Source organism: Trachemys scripta, chromosome 11 (assembly GCF_013100865.1).
Source record: "Trachemys scripta elegans isolate TJP31775 chromosome 11, CAS_Tse_1.0, whole genome shotgun sequence".
Classification (NCBI taxonomy): domain Eukaryota; kingdom Metazoa; phylum Chordata; order Testudines; family Emydidae; genus Trachemys; species Trachemys scripta.
Window position 1 is genome coordinate 57,381,863 of NC_048308.1, and position 23,713 is coordinate 57,405,575.

The 23,713-nt window shown below is 42.5% G+C and overlaps 1 protein-coding gene across 2 annotated transcripts in view; it reads left to right on the forward strand.

The window, feature by feature from the left end:
• Positions 1 to 23,713, forward strand: part of BMPR2 (bone morphogenetic protein receptor type 2) — a 172,464-nt gene that overhangs the window by 131,333 nt on the left and 17,418 nt on the right. For both annotated transcript variants that reach the window (XM_034786516.1, XM_034786517.1), the window contains 4 exons: positions 12,137 to 12,247; positions 12,730 to 12,821; positions 18,705 to 18,935; positions 22,440 to 22,554. In XM_034786516.1, coding sequence (XP_034642407.1) covers positions 12,137 to 12,247; positions 12,730 to 12,821; positions 18,705 to 18,935; positions 22,440 to 22,554 — 549 coding nt within the window. The remainder of the gene's footprint in view (positions 1 to 12,136; positions 12,248 to 12,729; positions 12,822 to 18,704; positions 18,936 to 22,439; positions 22,555 to 23,713) is intronic.

The following is a 23,713-nucleotide window of genomic DNA, read 5'->3' on the forward strand; positions in this document are numbered from 1 at the left end:
GCTTCATGGTTTGCCGGGCAGCCTCCAGACCCTGCGCCCCCGGCTGGGCGCTTCCCCTCCCGGGCTCCAGCTGCACTGGGGAAGCGCCGGCCGGGGGCGCAGGGTCTGGGGGCTGCCCGGCAAACTGTGAAGTCGGTAGCGCTCGGGCAGCCCTTTTCACGTGGCTGGGAGTGGGAGGGAGGAGGGGGCGGGGAGGGGGCGGAGTTTGGGCTGGGGTGGGAGATGGGCGGGGCCAAGGGGCCCTCTTTTTTTATTTGTTAAATATGGTAACCCTACACAGGAATAAATGGATATAAACAGGGCATCAAGTTTAGGCTTGAAATTAGATGAAAGTTTCTAACCATCAGAGTGAAGTTCTGGAGGGTTGAAGCCTCCCAAAGGGAGCAGTGGGGGCAAAAAAACTAACTGGTTTCGGACTGAACTTGATAAGTTTTTTGGAGGATGGTAGGATGAGATTTCCTACAAGGGCACATGGCGCATCTGCAACTGCTAGTAGCAAATACCTCCAACAGCTGGAGATGGGACACTAGATAGGGAGGGCTCTGAGTTGCTGCAGTGAATTCTTACCCAGGTGTCTGGTTGGTAGGTCTCGCTGTCATGCTCAGGGTCAAATAATCGCCATATTTGAGGTCAAGAAGGAATTTTCCTCCAGGTCAGATTGGCAGAGACCTTGGGGTTTTTTTCACCTTCCTCTGCAGCATGGGGCACAGGGTCACTTGCTGGTTTAAACTGGAGTAAATGGTGGATCTTTGTTACTTGAAGTCTTTAAATCACGATTTGAGGACTTCGGTAACTCAGCCAGAGGTTATGGGTCTATTACAGGAGTGGGTGGGTGAGGGTCTGTGGCCTGCGATGTGCAGGAGGTCAGACTAGATGATCATGACGGTCCCTTCTGGCCTTAAAGTCTATGTAAATATTTTTTCTAGCAGCTGTTCTGCAGTTTCTCATATTTTCTGATCTGTGAGATATGTCCAAGAATGTTGCTCTTGTGAAATATTTAATTATTGAGTCTGTTGCAATTAAAATAGTTTTAACCTGCCTTTGTAAAGTAGTCTCACTTTCATAGTTCTGGTACATGCATTCTTTTGTGGCCCAACATTTTTACAGATGCTGAGTAAGTGACTTCCATCAATTGAAAGCAGTTAGCTGCTCTTTGATTTAATGTCAGAAATGAAGACCAGTAGTAGGTCCAACATCAATGTAAGGGGACATTTTATCTTTGTGAATTTTTTTCTCATTTATTAAAGAACATAATTAAGTTTTCAAATAATTTTCATTTTCATGATTGCAAACCAGATATTGTATATAGCTTATCTTTCCATCAGCTAAATGCTAATCTTGAAACCAAGATAAAGTGTACTTCATTCAATTTGCTTTTGGAGGTGAGACTTTCTCTCACCTTACTTCCGTCAGTAGCCAAGAATCTATCTCTTGACTTTTTTAAAATGCAGTTTATTGTGTAGTCTACTTCAGGTTTAATTTCACATTAGCAAGGAACTTCAGATCTATCAAGACTATAATTAGAAACAGTATTTTAGTATTTGGCAGTCTTTTCACACTGTACTATTAGAAGCTAACCCACAGATGTCTCTGGACTCAGAGTAATGAAAACAGAGAGAAAAGTTGAATTGGGCTTTTAAGGACTTTGCTGAAGAAAATGACAATTTTTACACACAAGACTTGAGTCTAGATCAAGCCCTCCCATACTAAACCCAGAGGCACTAGAGGAGGAGGTCTCGGTGAGGACTTCCTTGTGTAGATGTTCCCTACGTTATCTCCTGACAGGGCAGGGGGTTGAGGAGTGGGCACAGTTTTTTTTTCTACACGTGTGCAAAAATGTCAACGGCCCAAACCTCAACTATAGATTCTGGTGGATGGAGAGATATGCATGGAGGCCCACTGGAGCCACACTACCAAAATCTTGCCGTGCTTCTTCAAGGACCTCTCTGGGGATTCTGCTAAAAAGATATTACAGTCCTAGCTGTATTATCTCTCTGTGCATTTGTGTGTGCTAGAGGGGTATGTGCATTGCCATCTCTCGTGATTTCATTGCAAGTCTCATGATATTTGGTGATTTTTTTCTTAAAGCCTGAGTTCCTAGAGTCTAGTGGTTACGTGGAAATCTCAGCTTTTTTTGTTTGTTTGTTTGTTTTTAAAAACCCTACCCCAAATGGTTGTCAAGAAAAGCATGAACATGTGATCTAAGTGTACTCTAAATGCTCAGAAATCAGAAGGCAAATAAAAAATATCCCCAAATTTATTATTTAAAAATCTAATGAGTTTTTAAGGCCTGAATCATGATTTTTGCACACTTAGTGTTGGCAATACTGCTGATATGAAACACACATTTTGACATCGTGGTGTCTCTTGCCTGCCCTCTCCTCCCAGTCTGCTCACTCCATCCACTCCTCCCTCTATGAGGTCCAAAGGAGTCCTCCCACTGAGCTATGAGAGGAGATTGACCTCCATTTCACCTGGCAATGGGGACATCTCCACACACACAGACCCCCTCCATGAACAGATATCAGAGGTACCATCTGGTCCTTGGAATTAAAAAACAAACCCTAAATCAGATACTTTTCAACTATTTATCTATGTTATTTATAAGAGTAGAAAGTGTTCCTTATAACTTTTAAAGAACTGAAAAGTTTGTTTCTGTTTTTTAATTAAAATACCTAAGAATTCAGTAGATTACAATACATGGGTATAAAACTACACTTTTTAAAAAAAAAAAAGTTGGAATTTATTTACGTTATAAGTTAAAGGTATGGATAATGTACAGATAAGATTTTGTTTTCCATTGCATACAGTAATTAATTACATCACTATTATCAGACGCTCAGCTGTACAGGGATGAGGTTGAAGCAGTATTAATAACCTGCAGACTTCCCTCTATAGAACATACCATGTATTGATAGGAGGAGGGGCCAACAGTGTCAATCTACAGATTTCCGAAGATCCATTCATTTCAGGGTAAAATGTGGTAAACCTTGCTCGTTCACTCCTTGTGCACAGAACAATGAGAAGGAAACTCAGTTGAAACTGATGGGAGTTTTCTACCTCCAAATGAAGAAAATGAGTAAGGGAGAAAATGTCCCTTTGACAAGAAATAGCACGTTACAGGTCTCTTTCATCCACCAGTGATTGGCAAATTCTATAATCGCAAATATCTCAGCACTTTAAACCATCATTGCTTTTGAAAGTGTGCTGTGCTTGAAAGAGTTTTCAGTTACTTTCAACCTAAAGATTAAGGAAATGACCTCTTTATGTCTTACAGGAGAGCAGTTTTTGATACTTTTTATGAAAGATACTTTTTACAAAGGAAATTGCATCATAGTGGCAGAAGTACTGGAAAATTTAAGCATGTAAGACAACTCCTCTGCCTTCCCATAGTGCTTTTTGAGGAGGAATCCTCTGGGAGTCAGGGCAGATGGCGGCTCTGTTTTGTTTTGGAAAGTTTGAGTGGGAACAGTTTAATTTCTCAAACAAATTTTCAGAATTTTCTTTTTGTGGGAAATTTTGAAATCTCTAACTTTTTGTTCTGAATTACAACAAAACTTTTTTCACAATGTCATAATTTCCCGCAGAATGGAAATTCTGAGATTCAACCAGCTGTATTACAAGGTAACATAAGAACGGCCCTACTGGGTCAGACCAAAGGTCCATCTAGCCCAGTATCCTGTCTTCCGACAGTGGCTAGTGCCAGGTGCCCCAGAGGGAATGAACAGAACAGGTAATCATCAAGTGATCCATCCCCTGTCACTCATTCCCAGCTTCTGGCAAACAGGCTAGGGACGCCCATCCTGGCTAATAGCCATTGATGGACCTATCATCCATGAATTTATCTACCGTATATACTTGTTCATAAGCCAAATTTTTTTAATAAAAAAGGGAAGCACCAGAGAAGGGGGTCGGCTTATGAACTGGTATAGAGAGGGAGAGGTGGGACACAGCCCCTCCCTCCAACAGAGGCAGCAGAGCCAGAAGGGAAGAGGCGCGGCCAGAGTCTCTCCGCTTCTGGCCACGCTGCTCTCCCCCCAGCCTGTGAAGCAGCTGCAGCTTCGGGGCTGGCGGGCTGCAGCCGTGCCGCTCAGCCCCACCCCCCAGAGCAGGCTGTGGCTGGGCCGCCCGGCCCGCCGGAGCGCGCTGCGGTCATGCCGCCCGGCCCAGCCTGCTGGAACATGCTGCAGCCGCGCCGCCCAGTCTGGCCCGCTGGAGCAGGCTGCGGCCGTGCTGCCCAGCCTGCCAGAGCAGCTCCAGCCAGGCCAGAGACATCCTCCCCTGGCCCTCCCCAGATAAGGCGGGAAGGGATGGGATGGGGAGAGTGGGGGGGTTCTGGGCTAGGGATGGGGTCATGTGGGGGGTGGTCACAGGGGTTACTCCCCTGACCCCAGCTTCTCCCCACCAAAAAATTTCCCCACCAGTTGCTGTCCCGGCCCATAAGGGTAAGCAGCTGGCGCGCCGGGACACTTTGTTTACTTAGGTTTACCTCCATGCCCGCGGACGCAAGGTAAACAAACCATCTCGGCCCACCAGCGGCTTATCCTGATGGCCCGGGAGCCAAAGTTTGCTGACCCCTGAATTATATGGTCGGCTTATGAACGGGTCATAACATTTTTCCATTTTTACTTATCCATCTTGTGGGGGGGTCGGCTTATAAACGAACTGGCTTATGATGGAGTATATACGGTAGTTGTTTTTTGAACCCTGTTATGGTCTTGGCCTTCACAACATCCTCTGACAAAGAGTTCCACAGGTTGACTGTGCGTTGTGTGAAGAAATACTTCCTTTTATTTGTTTTAAACCTGCTGCCTATTAATTTCATTTGGTGACCCCAGTTCTTGTGTTATGAGAAGTAGTAAACAACACTTCCTTATCTATTTTCTCTACACCAGTCATGATTTTATAGACCTCAATCATATCTCCCCTCAGTCATCTCTTTTCCAAGCTGAAAAGTCCCAATCTTATTAATCTCTTCTCATACGGAAGCCATTCCATACCCCTAATCATTTTTGTTGCCCTTTTCTGAATCTTTTCCAATTCCAATATATCTTTTTTGAGATAGGGCGACCACATCTGGACACAGTATTCAGGATGTGGGCATATCATGGATTTATATAGAGGCAACATGATATTTTCTGTCCTATTATCTATCCCTTTCTTAATTATTCCCAGCGTTCTGTTTGCTTTTTTGACTGCTGCTGCACATTGAGTGGATGTTTTCAGAGAACTATCCACAATGACCCCAAGATCTCTTTCTTGAGTGGTAACAACTAATTTAGACCCCATCATTTTATATGTATAGTTGGGATTATGTTTTCCAGTGTGCATTACTGTGCATTTATCAACATTAAATTTCATCTGCCATTTTGTTGCCCAGTCTCCCAGTTTTGAGAGATCCTTTTGTAGCTCTTCACAGTCTGCCTGGGTCTTAACTGTCTTTAGTAATTTTATATCATCTACAAATTTTGCCAACTCACTGTTTACCCCTTTTTCCACATCATTTATGAATATGTTGAATAGGACTGGTCCCAGAACAGACCCCTGGGGGACACCACTATTTACCTCTCTCCATTCTGAAAACTGATTTAATTTCACATTTGAGTTCCTTCAGAACCAGTGAATACCATCTGGTCCTGGTGACTTATTGCTGTTTAATTTATCAATTTATTCCAAAACCTCCTCTAATGATACCTTAATCTGGGACAGTTCCTCAGATCTGTCACCTAAAAAGAGTGGCTCAGGTTTGGGAATCTCCCCCACATCTTCAGCCGTGAAGACTGATGCAAAGAATCATTTAGTTTCTCCGAAATGACCTTATCGTCCTTGAGTGCTCCTTTAGCATCTTGATCAACCAATGGCTCCACTGGTTGTTTAACAGGTTTCCTGTTTCTGATGTACTTAAAAAATAATTTGCTATTACTTTTTGAGTCTTTGGCTAACTGTTCCTCAAATTCTTTTTTGGCCTTCCTAATTGTATTTTTACACTTCATTTGCCAGAGTTTATGCTCCTTTCTATTTTCCTCACTAGGATTTAACTTCCACTTTTTAAAGGATGCCTTTTTGCCTCTCACTACTTCTTTTACTTCATTGTTTAGCCACGATGGCTCTTTTTCGGTTTTCTTACTATGTTTTTTAATTTGAGGTATACATTTAAGTTAAGCCTCTATTATGGTGTCTTTAAAAAGTTTCCACGCAGCTTGCAGAGATTTCACTTTTGGCACTGTACCCTTTAATTTCTGTTTAACCAACTTCCTCATTTTTGTATAGTTCCCATTTCTGAAATTAAATGCTACAGTGTTGGGCCACTGTGGTGTTTTTTCTGCCAATGGGAGCTGCGGAGTCGACGCTAGGGGTGGGGGCAGCGCACGGAGACCCCCTCCCCAGGAGCCACAGGAACGTGCAGGCTGCTCCCGGGAGCAGTGCAGAGCAAGGGAGGGCAGGAAACCTGCCTTAGCCCCTGCTGCAGTGGCGGCAGCCGGGGGCCCCTGGGCCCTTTTAAATCGCCCAGGCCCCTGGGGAATTGCGCCCTTTGGCCCCCCTGTTGCAGGTGCTGGGGGCCCCGCAGAGTTCCCAGCCACCACAGGCAGTAGGGCCACAGCTCCTGCCTCCGCAGACGGTGGAGGCCACCTGCAGCTGGAGCTCTGAGCTGCCCCTCCCCCGCAGCTCCTGGCCAACACAGGCGGTGGGGCTCCCTGCAGCTCCCGGCCACCACAGGTGGTGGGGCCACAGCTCCTGGCTGCATCGGGGCCCCCCGCAGCTCCCAGCAGCCGTGGAGCTCCAAGCCCCCACAGGTGGTGGGGTACCCAGAGCTTGGAGCAGCCCCCGCAGCTGCCCAACCTCTGCAAGCGGTGTGGGACCCCACAGCTGGGCTCCCCATTTTGTTAGGGATATTTTTAGTAAAAGTCAGGGACAGGTTATGAGCTTCCATGAATTTTTCTTTATTGTCCGTGACCTGTCCCTGACTTTTATTAAAAATATCTGACAAAATCTTAACCTTACTCATCATTTATATGCTACACATAAGGCTAATATTATTCTGGGGTGCATTAACAGGAGTGTTATATACAAGACACAGGAGGTAATTGTTCCACTCTACTCCGCACTGAGGAGGACTCAGCTGGAGTACTGTATCCAGTTTGGGCTCCACACTTTAAGAAAGATGTGGACAAATTGAGGAGAGTCCAGAGGAGAGCAACAAAAATGATAAAAGGTTTAGAAAACCTGACCGCTTAGATAAGGTTAAAAAAACTGGGCAAGTTTAGTCTTGAGAAAAGAAGACTGGGAGTGGCACCTGATAAGTCTTCAGTTGGTTAAGGGCAGTTTATAAAGAGCACAGTGATCAATTGATCTCCATGTCCACTGAAGATAGAATTAGAAGCAATGGGCTTAATTTGTAGTAAGGAAGATTTAGGTTAAATATTGGGGGGGGGGGGAGACTTTCTAACTGTAAGGATAGTTAAGTACTGGAATAGATTACCAAGGGAGATTGTGGGATCCCCATCACTAGAGGATTTTAAGAACAGTTAGACAAACACCTGTCCAGAATGGTCTAATTATACTTGGCCCTGCCTTGGTGCAGGGGAATGGACTAGTTGATCTCTTGAGGTCCCTTCAAGCTCTACATTTCTATGATTCTATGCTTGCTGAATTTATTCTTTTTTTATGTTTATATTTTAGTGCGGTTTCCTGAGGGGTCAGGTGGATCAAAATAGTTTCAAATATTTTAGAGTATAAATAATAAATGTTTTAACTGCCATTTTTAGTGAGGAGACTGATACTGGGAATTAGATCATACAGACCATTTTGTGATAAACCAATCAGTGTGAGATTAAAATTTAGAATGACAGCTGAAATACTTGAGCTCTTGGAAACGGTTGATAATATTATGTATCTGTTCAGAGAGCTGGAAGCCACGCACTGTGTTATAAAAGCCCTGCAAGGCCACTGTGAAAGGAAATAATTTTAGAAGCAGCTAGAATTAATTATACTTGCAAGGTCCTTTTTGCCTACTTAGAAAAGCTACATCTTTGCAGCATTGTGTTCAGTTCTCCGCAGCTGAAGGCCACATTGCGCATGTATTCTGTAGTTCTGTTTTGTATTAAGTTCATGCTTTGAACTTCAGGATCTTCTCTATATTTGTGTGATCTCATCTCCAGTGTCATTCAGATTCCTTACTTAAAATCATCAAAACAAAAAACCCTGCAATAACAGTTTCAAAATGAATATTTTAAACCTGTCACAACAGAGAAACTTTATTGAGAGCTTTAAGACCCTGATCCTTCAAAGCAATCTGCCTGGGCAGTACCTTAGGACCACGTGAAGTCCCATGTACTTTGATAGGAGTCCACATAGGTTGTAAAGGTCTGCCTACATGCAATATTTTGAAGAATCAGGCCTCAGGCTGCACTGTTAAGAATTCAGAAGTGAATACAGCAAAATTAAGGTCCAAGACTGTCATTTTGTTCTGTGGCTAGCACCATAAAGTCCTGGTCCATGACTAGGGCTCGTTGGTGCTATAGGAATACAAATAATAATAAGGCCCCATGTACTCTGACGCAAGGTGGACCTGTATTCTGCAGCAAAGCCACTTTCGTTTCTGCAACACTCTGATGCATGAGACTAGAAATTCTGTGGAAGCTTTGTGCAAATTTTAAGATGGAATTTTTTGTTTATTTAAATGTTAAAATGAATATTATCACTACCGTGTCCTTTGTGTTACTTACTATGTCTTGATTATGAAAAATTTACATGTATGTTTAACTTTATATGTTTTGAGTAATCCTGGTTAAATTAGCGGGGTTACCCACTGCACAGAGTTAAAAGTGTGACTCTGTATGGCAGGGGTCGGCAACCTTCAGCATGTGGCCCATCAGGGTAATCCACTGATGGGCCACGAGACATTTTGTTTACGTTCACCGTCTGGAGGCACGGCCCCCCACAGCTCCCAGGCCACGGTTCGCCGTTCCTGGCCAGTGGGAGATGCGGGAAGCAGTGGGCTGCAATGCTAGCCGCCGCTTCCCGCAGCTCCCATCCTCCAGGAACGGGGTGAACCGTGGCCGCTGGGACCTGCGGGGGGCCGTGCCTCCGGACAGTCAACGTAAACAAAATGTCTCGCGGCCCGCCAGCGGATTACCCTGATGGGCCGCGTGCCGACGGTTGCTGACCCCTGCTGTATAGGATCATGGCCGTAGTAAATTTAGTGTTTCATGTTTGACGTTAGCAGCTCATTGAGCAGAACACCTCTTCTTGAACAATTGTTAGGTTGTCAGAAGAATTAGGAAGACAACGTTGTCCTGTTTGTACATTTCTTCTAATTAGTTCACATTTTACTGTTTTCCTTGCATATTTAAAGGTTGGAAACTTCATTAGTGTTTTAAATGAGAGCTTACATTTGGAGTACAATTATATGGCAAGAGTTAATTTCACTAAATAGTACAGACAAAAGATCATGGACTACAGAGGCCCCTGGTTAAGGTTGCACATACAACCTTACGTGAACTCCTGCCCCCTTGTGTTTATTCATTACAATACAGTCTTTATTTAAATAATCACAAACTATTTCTCAAGTAATGCATTATCATAAAGTGTTTATCTACAACATACATACATATATGTAGTATCTTCTAGCACTGTCTCATGTTCTTTGTATGCCAGAAAAACATAATCAGTTAATCATTTACTGTATAAAGTACAAAGCAGACCATATATGCACAAGAGCACTTGAGCTTTAATGGGCAACATAGAGGACTAGTGGAAAGTTGTTTAATGTATATAAAAATATGCATTACAATACAGTCTTTAATTATTTGATCACATATTACTTCTGAAATAGAATGATATGATATATATAATACAGATCTGCACAACTATTCTACATTGTCTACTTGTTTATATATATTACATACAAAGAGCTACATTAAGCGAATATTATGATTGCAAAGTCAAGCACTCAAAGGTAACGAAACACCATTTTTAAGGTTGCCTATTTAGCCTTAATTGGGCCCCTTCTGTGTATGCATTGATAGTCTTTAATTACATGATCACATAATATTTTTTTTATAGGACCCTTGCCTCGTTCAATGTACAGCATGGATGGTGCTCACTAAATGAACAGCCATTTAGTGTTCCATTTTATCCTAGTCATTCAAAGTTCTACCGCAGGCCTTATTTACTGCATATTATTCACATCCTGTTCTAAATACAGAATTACTCACTTCCTCATAGTTATTTTTTTGTAATGTTTCGTGTGTGTGTGTGTGAGAGAGAGAGAGTTTATGTGACTGTGTGTTGGGGGACTGTGACTTGTGAGAGGCAGAATCTCTGTGGGTGTGAGAACTGATCTGTGTGAGAGAGAGACTGTGTGTGTGTGTGTGTGTGTTAGCTAGATTTAATTAGGGAAGTGCACTTTAAGTTCCTCCCTCCCCTGCTCGGCCGGCTCTTCCCTACCCACCACCCACCTGACTCACGTGGAAGTTTCACTCCTCCTGTCCTTGCCCTGGCCTGTCCCCCGCCAGAAACCTAGCGGCGCAGGCAGGGTCCAGGGAGGAACTCTGCTCTGGGCGTCGGTGGGCCGGGCCGCTCTGGGCTTCCTGGGGCTAGGGCCCTCAGCCAGCCGGCTGAGGAGCGAGTGAGGGAGGGGGTGGGGTTGAGGTTGGGGAGAAGCCCACTGGCCCAGCGCAGGCGAGGAGCCGGAGAAGAGAGGATTCCAGCCGCAACCAGCGAGGGAAATGGTGCCCCAAATTTTGGGTGCTCTACACAGCCGAGTATGCTGTGTATACCTAAGGACGGCCCTGACTGAAGGTTTTATAGGGCTTTGCAAACAGTGGTGTATACACACTCTAAATATCATTTCCAAGGCCAACAGCCATTAAGGTCCCTGTGACATCTTGTTTGCTGGATTTTCCAGTGCCTAGGGTTGCCCCATTCAGAGTTTATCATAAACTTCCAGTATTTCCTTTCTTTGTGCCAGTCAAGATCCTAGCTGGGTCATGGGTCTGGTGTGGAAGGGAGTCCCTGGGGGTGAGGTGGTAGGAGAGCGAGCCCTCCCCATATCCAGCACTGGTGGCTCCTGTTCCATGGGGATGGGCCTGGGTCTGGATGTTGTGATCTCATGTGCGAGGTCACAGCAACACAGAGAGTCAGCTGGGCCAGGTTTTAGTGAGTGGCAGGCCAAATGTGAGTAGCACTGTAACCCCACGTGCCACGTTGCAGTGCCACGTTGCAATGCCACTGACTCAAGTCTGACCCAGCAGCACTGTTGATACACAGGATATGGTAGCCCAAGGCCTGATCTATTAGTGGAAGAATAGCAAAATTCCACCTCAGGATAGAGAAAATCATGAGGCTTGACATCTGAGTGGGTGCACTTAGAGAGACCAGGAATCAATTCAGGGCTTTGGGAGATACCATCAACCTTTGAGTCTAACTTGTTTTAATTTCAGCTGCTGATTGCTTTCCTAGATTTCATGCTGCAATGTATTTCTGAAGGATTATTATTCATTAAAGAAAACTAAGGATTTTAATTATATTAAGATGTCTTGATTTCAGATATAGTCCTTGTACAATTTATGGGTTTCAAAACCTAGAGAAATGAGGGATGAGAGGAAAACAAGCGAGTTAAAAGTAGAAATCATATGAGGATAGAGGAACCTTCTGGTGAATGTATATGCCAAGTTCATTAAATCAACATAACCGAATGACCCTTTTAGAAGAAGTCCTGAACATTACACTACTATAGCATTTTCTAGTAATATAATGGACTTGTTACAACTTTTGTCATTCATAACATTGGCCCAGCCCTCCAATTTGTATTTTTAACTGTCAACCTTGTGTGGTTGTTCTGTACGTTGCCATATGGAAGACAGTGATTCAGTTTCCAGTTTTGGTGTCTCACTCACCATACAGGCAAGAAAGGCCCTGGTGATGCTGCAGAGTTAATGTTCTCAGCCATGTTTAGCTAGTCAACTGTTCTCTCCTCCTTAAATTTTAAAGATAAAAATAAATTAGGGACATATAGTGTAATCCATACAGCATGATTTGTTTCTCATTTCTGTTACTTTGTCTGTTGTATGGTTCTGAATCTTTCTAATGTTCATTAAAAAAAATGACATATACTCTTTCTCCTTTCTTTCAGATTCATCTAATTCTTTTCACCGAGATGAGACTATTGTTATTGCCTTGGCCTCAGTCTCTGTATTAGCTGTTTTGATTGCTGCTATATTCTTTGGATATAGGATGCTTGCAGGTAGAATTTGATGAGCTTTTCTTTTTTCATATTATTCTTTTAACTGTTCTTCACAATTATAATTCCCTTACCTCCCTCTATTCCCACCCCTTTAAATATATTTCTTAATGGCCCATAGAAATTTATAAGGACTCCTACATGTTTTCAATCTGGGTTCTATTTTTCTTCCATGAATCCTCTGCTTAACAAATAGCTGGAGTGGAGCCATCAGTCTTCTCTAAGGCCAGCACCAGTGGGATTCTGTGTCACGCACAAAAGAATAGTTGTGTAGCAAGTAGCCATCACCTTCCCTACCACCTACGCTTCCCATCTTAGTTTTACTAGCTCGGGGGAGAAGGGTTTGCAGTGTTACTCCTGGCTTGGCATGTCCTTCACCGTAACAGCCACTGTTGCCATCAAGTCCCAGAATAGTTCTGTAACCATTCTCAAATGTATTTTTGCATAAAATCTTAACTATCAGAACTTGGTTCCTGTATCTGCAGGGGACCGTAAGCAAGGTCTACACAGTATGAACATGATGGAGGCAGCAGCATCAGAGCCTTCACTAGACCTGGATAATCTAAAATTGCTAGAGGTAAGTATGCCACTCAGAATTTCTGCATCATTATTTACTCTTCATTGTTTGCTCCACCTGTGATCAAATTACCTGCCAGATATTGTTGTAATATTTAAGAAACAGATATATATAATAAATGTGCTATATTTTCCCATTTTTGTATTGTCCTGGTTACATTTTTTGTGAACTGTGGTAAAAAACATAAACAAAATCACTAAACTAATAGAGGTTACCTCAGAAATACTAGAAGCCAAAGACATTATTTTACCTTCTCTCTTTACTCACCAGTATCATTGATATTAGTCAGAATGTGCTCTTCTTTTAGAAGAACATTAACTACTGAAGAGCAGTAAGGGGAACTTGCCCATATTGTATTTCAATGTCACATCAAAAATGCTTTTTCTATTTGACATTGATAACCATGTTAAAAAATATTTAGAAATACAGTATCTTATAGTAATAGTCTGAAACATTGTAGTAACATTACTGTAAGTATAGAATTTACTGTGGATTGCAGTAGTATATTTCAATAATAGTGGGGTGCTGCATGTTTTCTCAATTTCCTTCATGTCAAATAGTCTGCACAGTGAGGTGTTCCCCATGTCAATGGCAACTGGAGGCAGTCCAGAACTTTTCTCTGGGCCTGGGCGTAGGAATCGGAATAACTCTCCAAAATTCTCTGCCTCTGGGTGGCACAAACAGCTGGCTCCCAGGTCTCCCTTTGTATCAGAACTTTCAGAGGATGTATAAAAGATTAACAAAGTGTCTCTGTGTCTTCATTGACTTAGAGGTTTTTCCACCTCAAAACTGTCCAACTTAAAAAAAATTGGGCACTGAGGAGGGTTTGAAGGACAGCATCGCTGCTCCTCTTCCCCATGTCCCAGAAATGGCAGAGAGTGACAGCAGGCCACAGGAACTCAGCGTCTATGTCCCTGCTGAGACACTGCAGTTGGCTGCAGGGAAGTCTGGCTTCTGATGGCATGTAGGCAAGGTCATCTCTAAGAAAGCTGAGCAGGCCACAGTGAAACCAGCTCCAAGTTGGAGTTTGGGCAAGGTCTGTGCCAAGAGAGTTGAGCTGACTTTATGGAAGCTTCCTTCACTAAGACCAGGTCAGAGTCAGTGACATGTTTTCAAGTCCCCATGGCTTCTCCCTTAGTCATGGGACTCCTGTTCGTACAGTTTGCAGAGCAAACAGGAAGGTTTCACTGGAGTCTCCTGAATCTCTTGGGAAGGCAAGGTTGGTGGGAACCAGGAGGGAAGAAATTCCTGCTCTGAGCCATCATGTAGGCAACGTCAGTGCTGAGGTGGTTGAGAAGGCTGCAAAGCATCCCCCCTTCCCACAAGTTGTTTTACCTGCAAGGCTTCAGCTGTCATGAAAAGTGCCTTCTTCTGGGAGTGGACCATATCAGAAAATGAGTGCTTGAGATAATGAGGGAAGGAAATTCGATAGAACTCACTCATTGTCCCAGGGAGAAGTTTATCCTTTCCCCAAAAAATAATAAACCAACACTATCAACAAGACATTTCATAGCATTAGAAGATGAAGGATGGGATTAGGAACTTTGCTGTGAGTTTTTTCTCAGATCTGTATGCCACAGAGCCTGTATGTCCATCTGAGACTTGGCGGCTCCTTTAGGATCTTCTTAGGATCTCAGCACTGGATGTGGACTAACTTGAACAGGATCTGACACTCTCAGAATTGGCTTCTGCCCTAAATGACTTCGCTCTAAGGCAGGCACGAGGTATTGATGATTTGCCTATTGAGTTTTATAAGGCCTCTTGGACCCTTCTTGGGCCTGACTTGCTTCAGGTTTTTCAGGGGGGCATCAGAGAGAACATCCACTCAGTTGTCATCGAGTGGTTCTTCCTGTTGCCTAGGAATGGGGACCTGTGTCCCCGCTTTGTCCTGAATATAACCTTTTTTCAAATGCCTTGGCAAATAGACTGAACATGACTGGTTCAGTCATGCACCCTGCTCAGACCTATTGCATTCCCACAGGTCCATTTTTGATAACCTTTTCCTAATGTGGGAGGTAATTTCAGCCTCAAAAATCTTTGATTTGCATATTGGGTTGATTTTCCTTGACCAAGAAAAGGTTTTTGATCATGTAGATCATAGATATTTGTTTCGCATCCTTTGTGCTTTTAGTTTTGAGCCCAGGTATGTCCTCTGCATTCAGTTGCTGTAGTGTATAATGAGATATAGTCTTCTTCTTAAGATGAATAGTGTTTTGAGTACCCCCTTTCCAGTCTGTAGGGCAGTAGTGGGCAACCCGCGGCTCGCACGCAGCCTGTCAGGGTAATCCCCTAACGGGCCGTGAGACAGTTTGTTTACATTGACCGTCCCCAGGCACAGCTGCCCGCAGCTCCCAGTGGCCGCAGTTCACCGTTTCTGGCCAATGGGAGCTGCGGGAAGCAGCGTGGGCTGAAGGGACATGCTGGCTGCCACTTCCCACGGCTCCCATTGGCAGCGAACGGCGAACAGGGAGCTGCGGGAGGCTGTGCCTGCGGATGGTCAATGTAAACACTGTCTCGCGGCCCGCCAGCAGATTACCCTGACGGGCTGCGTGCTGGCCGCAGGTTGCCCACCACTGCTGTAGGGGAATCAGACGGGGTTGTTCCCTGTCTGAGATATTGTATGCTCTTTCTATCAAGCCTCTGTTCTGGTGTTGCGAAAGCACCCTTCTGGCCTTTCTCTCCCTGTTTGAGCTTGTACCCCAGCGAGTCTCCACGTAAATGATGTGACTCTGTTTATTACTCATGATTGTGATGTTCAGGTTTTGACTGAATGTCAGCACTCTTTTGATCAGGCTTCATCAGCTCTCATAAATTGAGAGAAGAGTGACTCACTCCTGCTGGGGCTTGGGTGATCTCTTGTCCCCCAACTTTGCTAGGGGGCTATAGTTGAGCCGAACTGGTTTAAGGCACTGGGAATTATGCTGGAACTGGGTTATATTTTGAGTCAGAACTGGGAGGGAGTTATGGAAAAGTGGAGGTTACAAAGGTGGAAGTTAGATTTTCTTGACTTTCCTCAATAGATTATAACAGTTTTAAATCAGGGCAAATATAGAACCTAAACAAGCTGAAAGTATATATGTCTTTAAGGGTGATATGCAAACCACTAAAAGCAATGAGAGGTTGAGTCAGCATCCTTAACTCATTGCTTTTGTTCTTTGGGTTTGCAATACATACAACAAGTAAGGTTACCTAGTGCTCATAAACTCGCTAAAGGAGTATACATACTACAGTTAACTGTGACCAATGAGGTTGATTGGTCATGCATGAGCTAAAAAAAACATTTACTTTACAAAACATTAGATGGTAAGAAAATTAGTTAGCAGTACAGAAAATATATGGGTTTTATCTGTGCTGTGTTTTTAAAAAAATATGCTGAATAAATGAGTTTATTCCATTTCTCTATGCTCCAAACGTATAAATTAAGTCTAGTTTTGCCTATGGTTGCACTGGAATGTCGTATAGACTTTTGGACAATGTTGCGTTATGGTTGTACAGTACAATATATTGACTACAGTGTGTCAGTGTGGTTGTGCAGTAGTGACATTTTCATGATGCATTGCAGTGTAGGATCTGCAGCTCCTTCAGGATTTTCTATACAAAAACAGATTGTCTTGCAGACACCATTTTTTATTTGTTCCTTTTGAATGTCTGTGTCCCAATGGCTGCTTTAAAAACTCTATTTGGGATTTAAAAAACAATTTCAAACATAGAAATGTTTTAAATTGCTTAGTTTTGAAACAAAATTTTAAATAAAATTTTTAAAGTATTCTACCCTAAAAGGTGAATATTTATTTTTAGTAGTACCCTATAATTATTGTGTCTCGCTAATTTCATATCAAGATTGTTCAATTTAGAAATAAAAAGATAGTTTTTTTTTAACTGCTAGATGCAAACTCTCCTTGGACTCTGACAGCCAGACTTGCTTCTTTTCTTCTCATGCATCTTAATAAATATATTGCAATGCTAATGATGCCCTCAGTTACACCTGTGCAACTCTCGCTGAAGGCTTATGAGACTGCACAAGTGTAACTGATAGCATCATTTGAAGATAATGGGATGTCTGGATGTAACTGAGTGCATAATTGGTGCTGCAACATTATCATCACAGGTGGTGATGTGGGAAAAGGAAGGAACCCGGCTTGACTCAGGCTGACTTTGCAGCTGGCATTTGGAAATGGATCATTTTATTTTTAATTTCCAAACTTTTAGCAAGCTGTCTGTGAAAATAAGTGAGACACAATAAACATGGAATTCTACAATGCCATTTTTACAATGTAACTACTCAAAGTAGAACCACAGTTGTAAATTCTGACGCTGTGCTGCGGTTCTTGGAACCATGAGCCACTGTATTACCCCTTAACCTCAGCAAGTGAGAGCTTTGCTGCTGCTAAGCTATGTGTTAGCTCCCTGACACACCAGCAAACTCTTTTCAGGACTTGGCCAATCCAAACCTTGCTTAGCTGTTATAATCAGTTCCTGAGGTCCCAGAGACATCTTTTCTCCAGTGCACAGCCCTTCTGACTGTAGGACCTACAAAATCTTACGTTCACTGCCCCCTTTAAAGACACAGAACACAGCATCTTATTAACTTGACTAGAGGGTTAACCCACCCTTCCCTTCCATCAGAGCACTGACTTGGTTTATGGTAAAAGTAAAACCAGTTTATTAACAAAAGGACCTATGTTTAAGTGATACCAAGTATAAGGAATAAGGATAGAAATGGTTACAAACAAAAGTAAAAAGACGCTTCTAAGACTAAAACTCAACTTCAAACTAGTCTTTTGTTCAAAGAAGTTTTTCTCACCACAGTCATTCTTCCAGCATGGCTAACCTGTTCTTTAGCCAGAGCTCAAAGCACTTAGTTTCTTTGACTCCTCAGATGAAGGATGATTTAGGGGTTCGCTCTCCCCTCTTTATAGTCCAGTCAACCTTTGAAATGCATTTTTCTGAAGAGTATCCCCTAATAAGGTTCCTTTCCCATGCTGGATGTAAAAGTCACGCTGTCTGGTGTAGATGCTATGCTGGCTTCTTCCCCATTTATGATTGTTTTTACAATGCAAATGATCTTCCTGCAATCTCCGATACCCATTATCTTTTGGCCGTACCTGGCTTGAATAACATGGAAGACACACTCAAGCAGGCAAACCCACATTTCTTTGGCTAGAAAAAAATCTGTTTTACCTGCATGGTTGGTTTACAGACTATGTGTAATTTTATATATAGTGTTAATGTGTACATTTCACAATGATATTAATCACCAGTGTGTCACCTGTTCGCATCCAATACCTTACATGACACCTTTTAGATACAGATTAGGACAACAGTGAGTTGGGGTACTGGGCTGGTCAAGCCAGCTGAAACTCCGTGCTAGATACCAGAGAGTCCCTTGCCTTCTGGGTTTGGGACACTTTTAGGGTCACAGAAATGCAGCTGTAGGATCTGTCTTCTCTGAGAACCAAATTCAATACAGTGTTCAAAACTTCATAGTTTACTTGGAACCCTGCTCTTTCCCTCATGGGGCAGTAACAGTTTTAAAAACAAACTTTTTAAACTGGAGTCAGAGGTCTGTATTCCAAAAATGTGTGCACACATGTATATTTCTTTGCCTGTACATAATGAGTAATTCCTTGTGGAAGTATAGCTATGCCATTATCAAATTTTAGCATGTGTATACATTTATTTCATGCAAATCTGAACCTCGGTTTTATGAAAATGTATTTCTTGAATGCTGACACTCTATTTGGTAATACATGTTGAGTATATGATAGTGAAATTTAAAATGTGGCCTATAGATATACATATCCATTCTATTTTGCAGTGTGAAAACCTTTCTTGATCATTACTTATTTAATCAATGTAATGACTACTTTTAACTTTTTACAGCTGATTGGCCGGGGGCGATATGGAGCAGTGTATAAAGGTTCCCTAGATGAGCGTCCAGTGGCTGCAAAAGTATTTTCCTTTGCTAACCGCCAGAACTTTATCAACGAGAGAAACATTTATAGAGTCCCACTGATGGAGCATGACAATATTGCCCGCTTCATTGTGGGAGATGAGCGATTCACTGCAGATGGACGTATTGAATATTTGTTGGTGATGGAATATTATCCCAATGTAAGTACTTCATAGAAAATAAATTGTTTTTTTTATACCTAAGAATAGTAAAATAGAGAGGATGTAGTACTGTCCACACTGGTGCTTAGGTCGGTATAACTTACGTTGCTCAGGAGGGGTCTTATTCACACCCCTGAGCAGTGTAAGTTATACTGAAATAAGTGATAGCGTAGACCCAGCCTAAGGGATTAAGGGGTGAGTAGCTAGCTACCCGCTCAGCTGTGGCCAATTGGTTGATCAGCAACAGTCGACATGAGAAACTGCAGCCCGGGCAGAAGGGGGTTGCTGCCAGAGAGGCTGAGAACCACTTTGCACCAGCAGCAGACTGGCAGAAAGCTATTCAAGGAACAGGATTAGAAGCCCCTGAGGACTGATATGAGACTGCTGGGGAGGGCACAGAGGCCCTAAGCAGGTATCACTTCTGCTATACTCTCTGAGTTGGAGCCGATAGGAATATGACATAAGGATTTGAGAATAGCTGGAGTTGAACTAGGAGGCTAGAAGAGCAAAGTCATAAAGGACCAGTGTACGTCAAAGGGGCCTGAGGCCAGGCGAGAAATACTAAATCACCTCACCTTAATTCTCCCACAGCAAATAAACTGAGTTCTATGCAACTTATGGTGTGTGTGTTATAGGGGGTGGGAGGTGGAGAGTAATCTTTCACATGAGATCTTAAAAACTAAGGATGAGTCTGGTTGCTCCATGTGGACATTAATGACCCCATGGTATATTTGTTTAAAAAAGATAGGCAGGAAGTGAGACTGATGGGAATAATTTTCTTCATACCCTTCGCCAAAATGTTGTGTAGTATGCTTTGTTCTGGTTGATTTGCTGACCTCATACCAGAACTGGCTGAATTTCATCATTGGGGCTGTGTGCATACATCATAACTAATATTACATATATTGATGCTGAAATAATTATTATAAAATAATTGAAGTGTATGTGAAATATATGTAACAAACACAAGCTTTAATTTTTATTTCAGAATTATTTATTTGGTTCTTGTTGGTTTTAATATATAAAATAGTTAATATATGCAGGTAATCAGATAACTTTTAAAAATGAGATTTGTCCTTGTGTAACTGAGCTACTAATATGATATTCTCTGCTATCCAGAAGGATGAGGATTGTGGGATGAGTCTTTGGGGTGAAAATGGGTGGGGAGCATCAGTGTTCAAACAGGTATGGAATATCCAAGGGCAATTATTTTAATCAATAGTAATAATTTATTTCTTATATATAAATGCTTTCCATCCAAGATATTTTAAGCTACTATATATATATACATACAGACAGACTTTAAGTGAGAATTAAAAATGAATACAATAATATAAAATATTTTAAAAGCCAAACAATGTGGCATAACTTATAAAGGAGACAGTGTCCTAGGTGCCAGTGATTAAAATTGAATGCTATAAAGAATGTCTTAGTTAACAGTGATTAAAACTGAAAATGCCTCTGAAAAAGCAGTAGCAGTGATAGATAGATGTGTAAGCAGAGAGACCTCTACAAACCAAGAACTCCCACAGGAAAAGCTCAGTCACATGCAGACCTCAGGTGCGGTGGTTTACACAAGCCAAAAATGTGTTGTGATTGTATATCAGAGAGATTCTGAGGTGTGTGATGTAAAAGTTTACAGAGTATTGGCAGGCAGTGAGGTACTAGCCTTTTTGTTACAAATCTCTTTCCAAAACTTAATTTTCTGGTTGAAATTTTCCACACTTGATCTTAACCTGAGAGAGAGAAAAAATTGTTCTTGAAAGATCAAGTAAAACTAGTTCAGCTAATTTTCAAATATGAAGGCAGTGGAAAAAATATGCTTTTGTCATTGTGCTATTTATATACCTGAGTATGAAATGAAGTGGGTCTTATAGGCAAACATAGTATGCAATCATGTAAATAAGCACTGTATTGTAATGCATATACTACCCCTGGGGGAATTCTGCACCACTGTGCAATGCAGAATTTGTGCAGAATTAATGTTCTGCACAGAATTTCCTTTCCCCCCACAGAACTGGGGCTGCAGAGCTGCTGGCTGCCACTAGGGGACATTGGACCCAGCAGAGACCAGCTCCCTAGCTTGCAAATATAAGACAGTGCTGGGAGGAGAGGGAGCTGGAGGGTTCCCAGCAGCTGCATTTCCCAGCATGTCCTGAAGGAAGGTGGCAGTGTGCAGGAAACTCCGTACAAGTTTCCGGGACTCGGCATCAGGCTGTTTCTCCCTCTGGATCCCTGGGCTCTAAGAGGAGGGGCTGCACATGTCTGGACTGGGGGTACCCCACAGCTGAGGTCTGGGGATAGGGGATGTGGCTGTCTGGGCTGGGGCATGCCCCGCACCTGGACTCTGGGGATAGGAGATGTGGGTGTCTGGCCTGGGGATGTGCCCTGTGGCTGGGCTCGGGGGGGGGGGGGAGGGGTGTAGGTGTCGGGCCGGGGGGGGCATCCCATAGCTGGGCTCAGGGGGGGGGCAGAGGGTATGAGTGTCTGGGCTGGGGGGTGCCCTGTGGCTGGGCTTTGGGGAGAATGGGAGGTTTAATGGACTGTAATGTTAGTAAGACTACTTGCATAAAGGAGTGCTTGTGGGAGTAAAGATTGGCAGGATCTGGCTCTTATTTTACTGGGAATCTTGCATCTTCCGGATAGAAGAGACTGGAGTTTTTCTTCTGACACTTTTTGAAAATAAGATCTATGTAGAATCTTTTCAATTCCCAAAATGACAGCATTCAGTTTCTCTTTCAGATGGGTTCCTCCACAGCTTTGTCAGGAGCTCTATTTCCTTGTTTAACTTCTCTCAGTGGGAAAGGGGATCACGATGTTCCTGTTTCTATCCCTGCAATGTTTGTTGACTGACTGAGGGCTTGCCTACACTTATAGCGCTTAGTGAAGACACTGTCTACGTCGACATATATATTACACCTCTCAAGTAACTATGTCAACGGCACAAGCCCTCCTGGCTACGTAGCGCTGTCGACACTACAAGTTTGGTTGGTGTGAACGCGTTGCTCAGGGGGGTGGATTTTGCCCACCCCGAGTGGCATAGTTATACTAACATCAATTGGTAGTGAAGACCAAGCCTAAATCTGCTGGGACTGGGAAAATACCAGGGAGATAAGTTAGTAAACCTCTTATTATGGCTAAAATCCTGATATCATTCAAAGTCCACCATTTTGTACTGAACATAGTTTCTTCAATTACCTTTGTTCAGGCACTGTTCATCAGGAATTTCAGAACATTATAACAGCTGCAAAAAATAAATGCACTCTCTTGGTTTATCTACTTTCATTTTCTGACTAAACCAAAAAACCAATAGCAGCAATAAACACTGATAAAGGTAAACTTGGGCCCTGATCGAGCAACTGATAGCATGCAGGTAGACTGATTGAGTAATTTCAGGATCAGGGTGTTAGGGAGTACTGCGTGTGATGTGGACCTTTGAAAAGGTTTTGATTTGGTTATTCAACGTGATAAAATTTCAATGAACTGTTTTTATTCTCTCTCTAGGGTTCTTTGTGCAAGTATTTGAGTCTTCACACCAGTGATTGGGTGAGCTCCTGTCGTTTGGCACATTCGGTAACCAAGGGCCTGGCATACCTTCACACAGAGTTACCTCGAGGAGGTATGATCAGGAAGGGACATGTTTACAATAACTGGGATGGTACCAGCTAGTAGTTGGGGGTGGAGGGTTGTTTTGTTTTTAATGTTAGTAGCGAAGAGAAAATGCATGGTTTGAGAAATTAATTAATGTGAGCAGATGATGTTTCAAAATACAGACTACACAGAGCTTCCTGTAGTACATTCTTGTCTCCTGAGTACTCCAGGACCATGATGTAGATCTGTAGACACTTTTATGAAAATGTGGACTGAGATACTACAGAATCCTATAAACAGGAAAGCAAGAAGCAGAGTTGCACAATTCTGCTGTATCATAGCAACAGATTACTAAAGACCTAAAGAATACGTTAAAGTACAGTACGTTAATGAAAGAAAATGGATGAAGTGTTCTGATATGTTGTGCAGTTCAGATATAGGTCACTGAAGTAGTGTATGTGGTTTTAAAAAGAGTGGGTATGATGTATATGGAAGGAAAATATTTAAATCTTCTGTTTTATTGTAGTTTTATTTTTCATACGATTTCATTTTTTATTTCAGGACAAAGATCATATCTTTTTGGTGTATAAATGACATCACCTATATACTTTAATACTTTATTACAGCACTAGATGAGACAACATACTGATATAAGCCTTTTTCTTCTGTGCTTGCATGCTTCATTTAACATTTTGGGAACTAAAGTATTACATACTAGACATATTCTGAGATGTGTGATGTAAAAAATTACAGAGTATTGGCAGGCAGTGAGGTATTAGCCTTTTTGTTACAAATGGAAAAGATAAAAAGCTGTAGAAAGATCCGTTCACCAGTAACTAGTAGAATTTGAGAGTGTGCTGAATTTTAGATTAAAAGCAAGGTTACATAAAAATAAGTATTGATATTTGCTAAGACAGTGAAACATAAAGGAAAATAGTATCAGGGGGTAGCCGTGTTAGTCTGTATCTACAAAAACAACAAGGAGTCTGGTGGCACCTTAAAGACTAACAGATTTATTTGGGCATAAGCTTTCGTGAGTAAAAACCTCACTTCTTCGGATGCATCCGAAGAAGTGAGGTTTTTACTCACGAAAGCTTATGCCCAAATAAATCTGTTAGTCTTTAAGGTGCCACCAGACTCCTTGTTGTTTTTGTAGATACAGACTAACACGGCTACCCCCTGATACT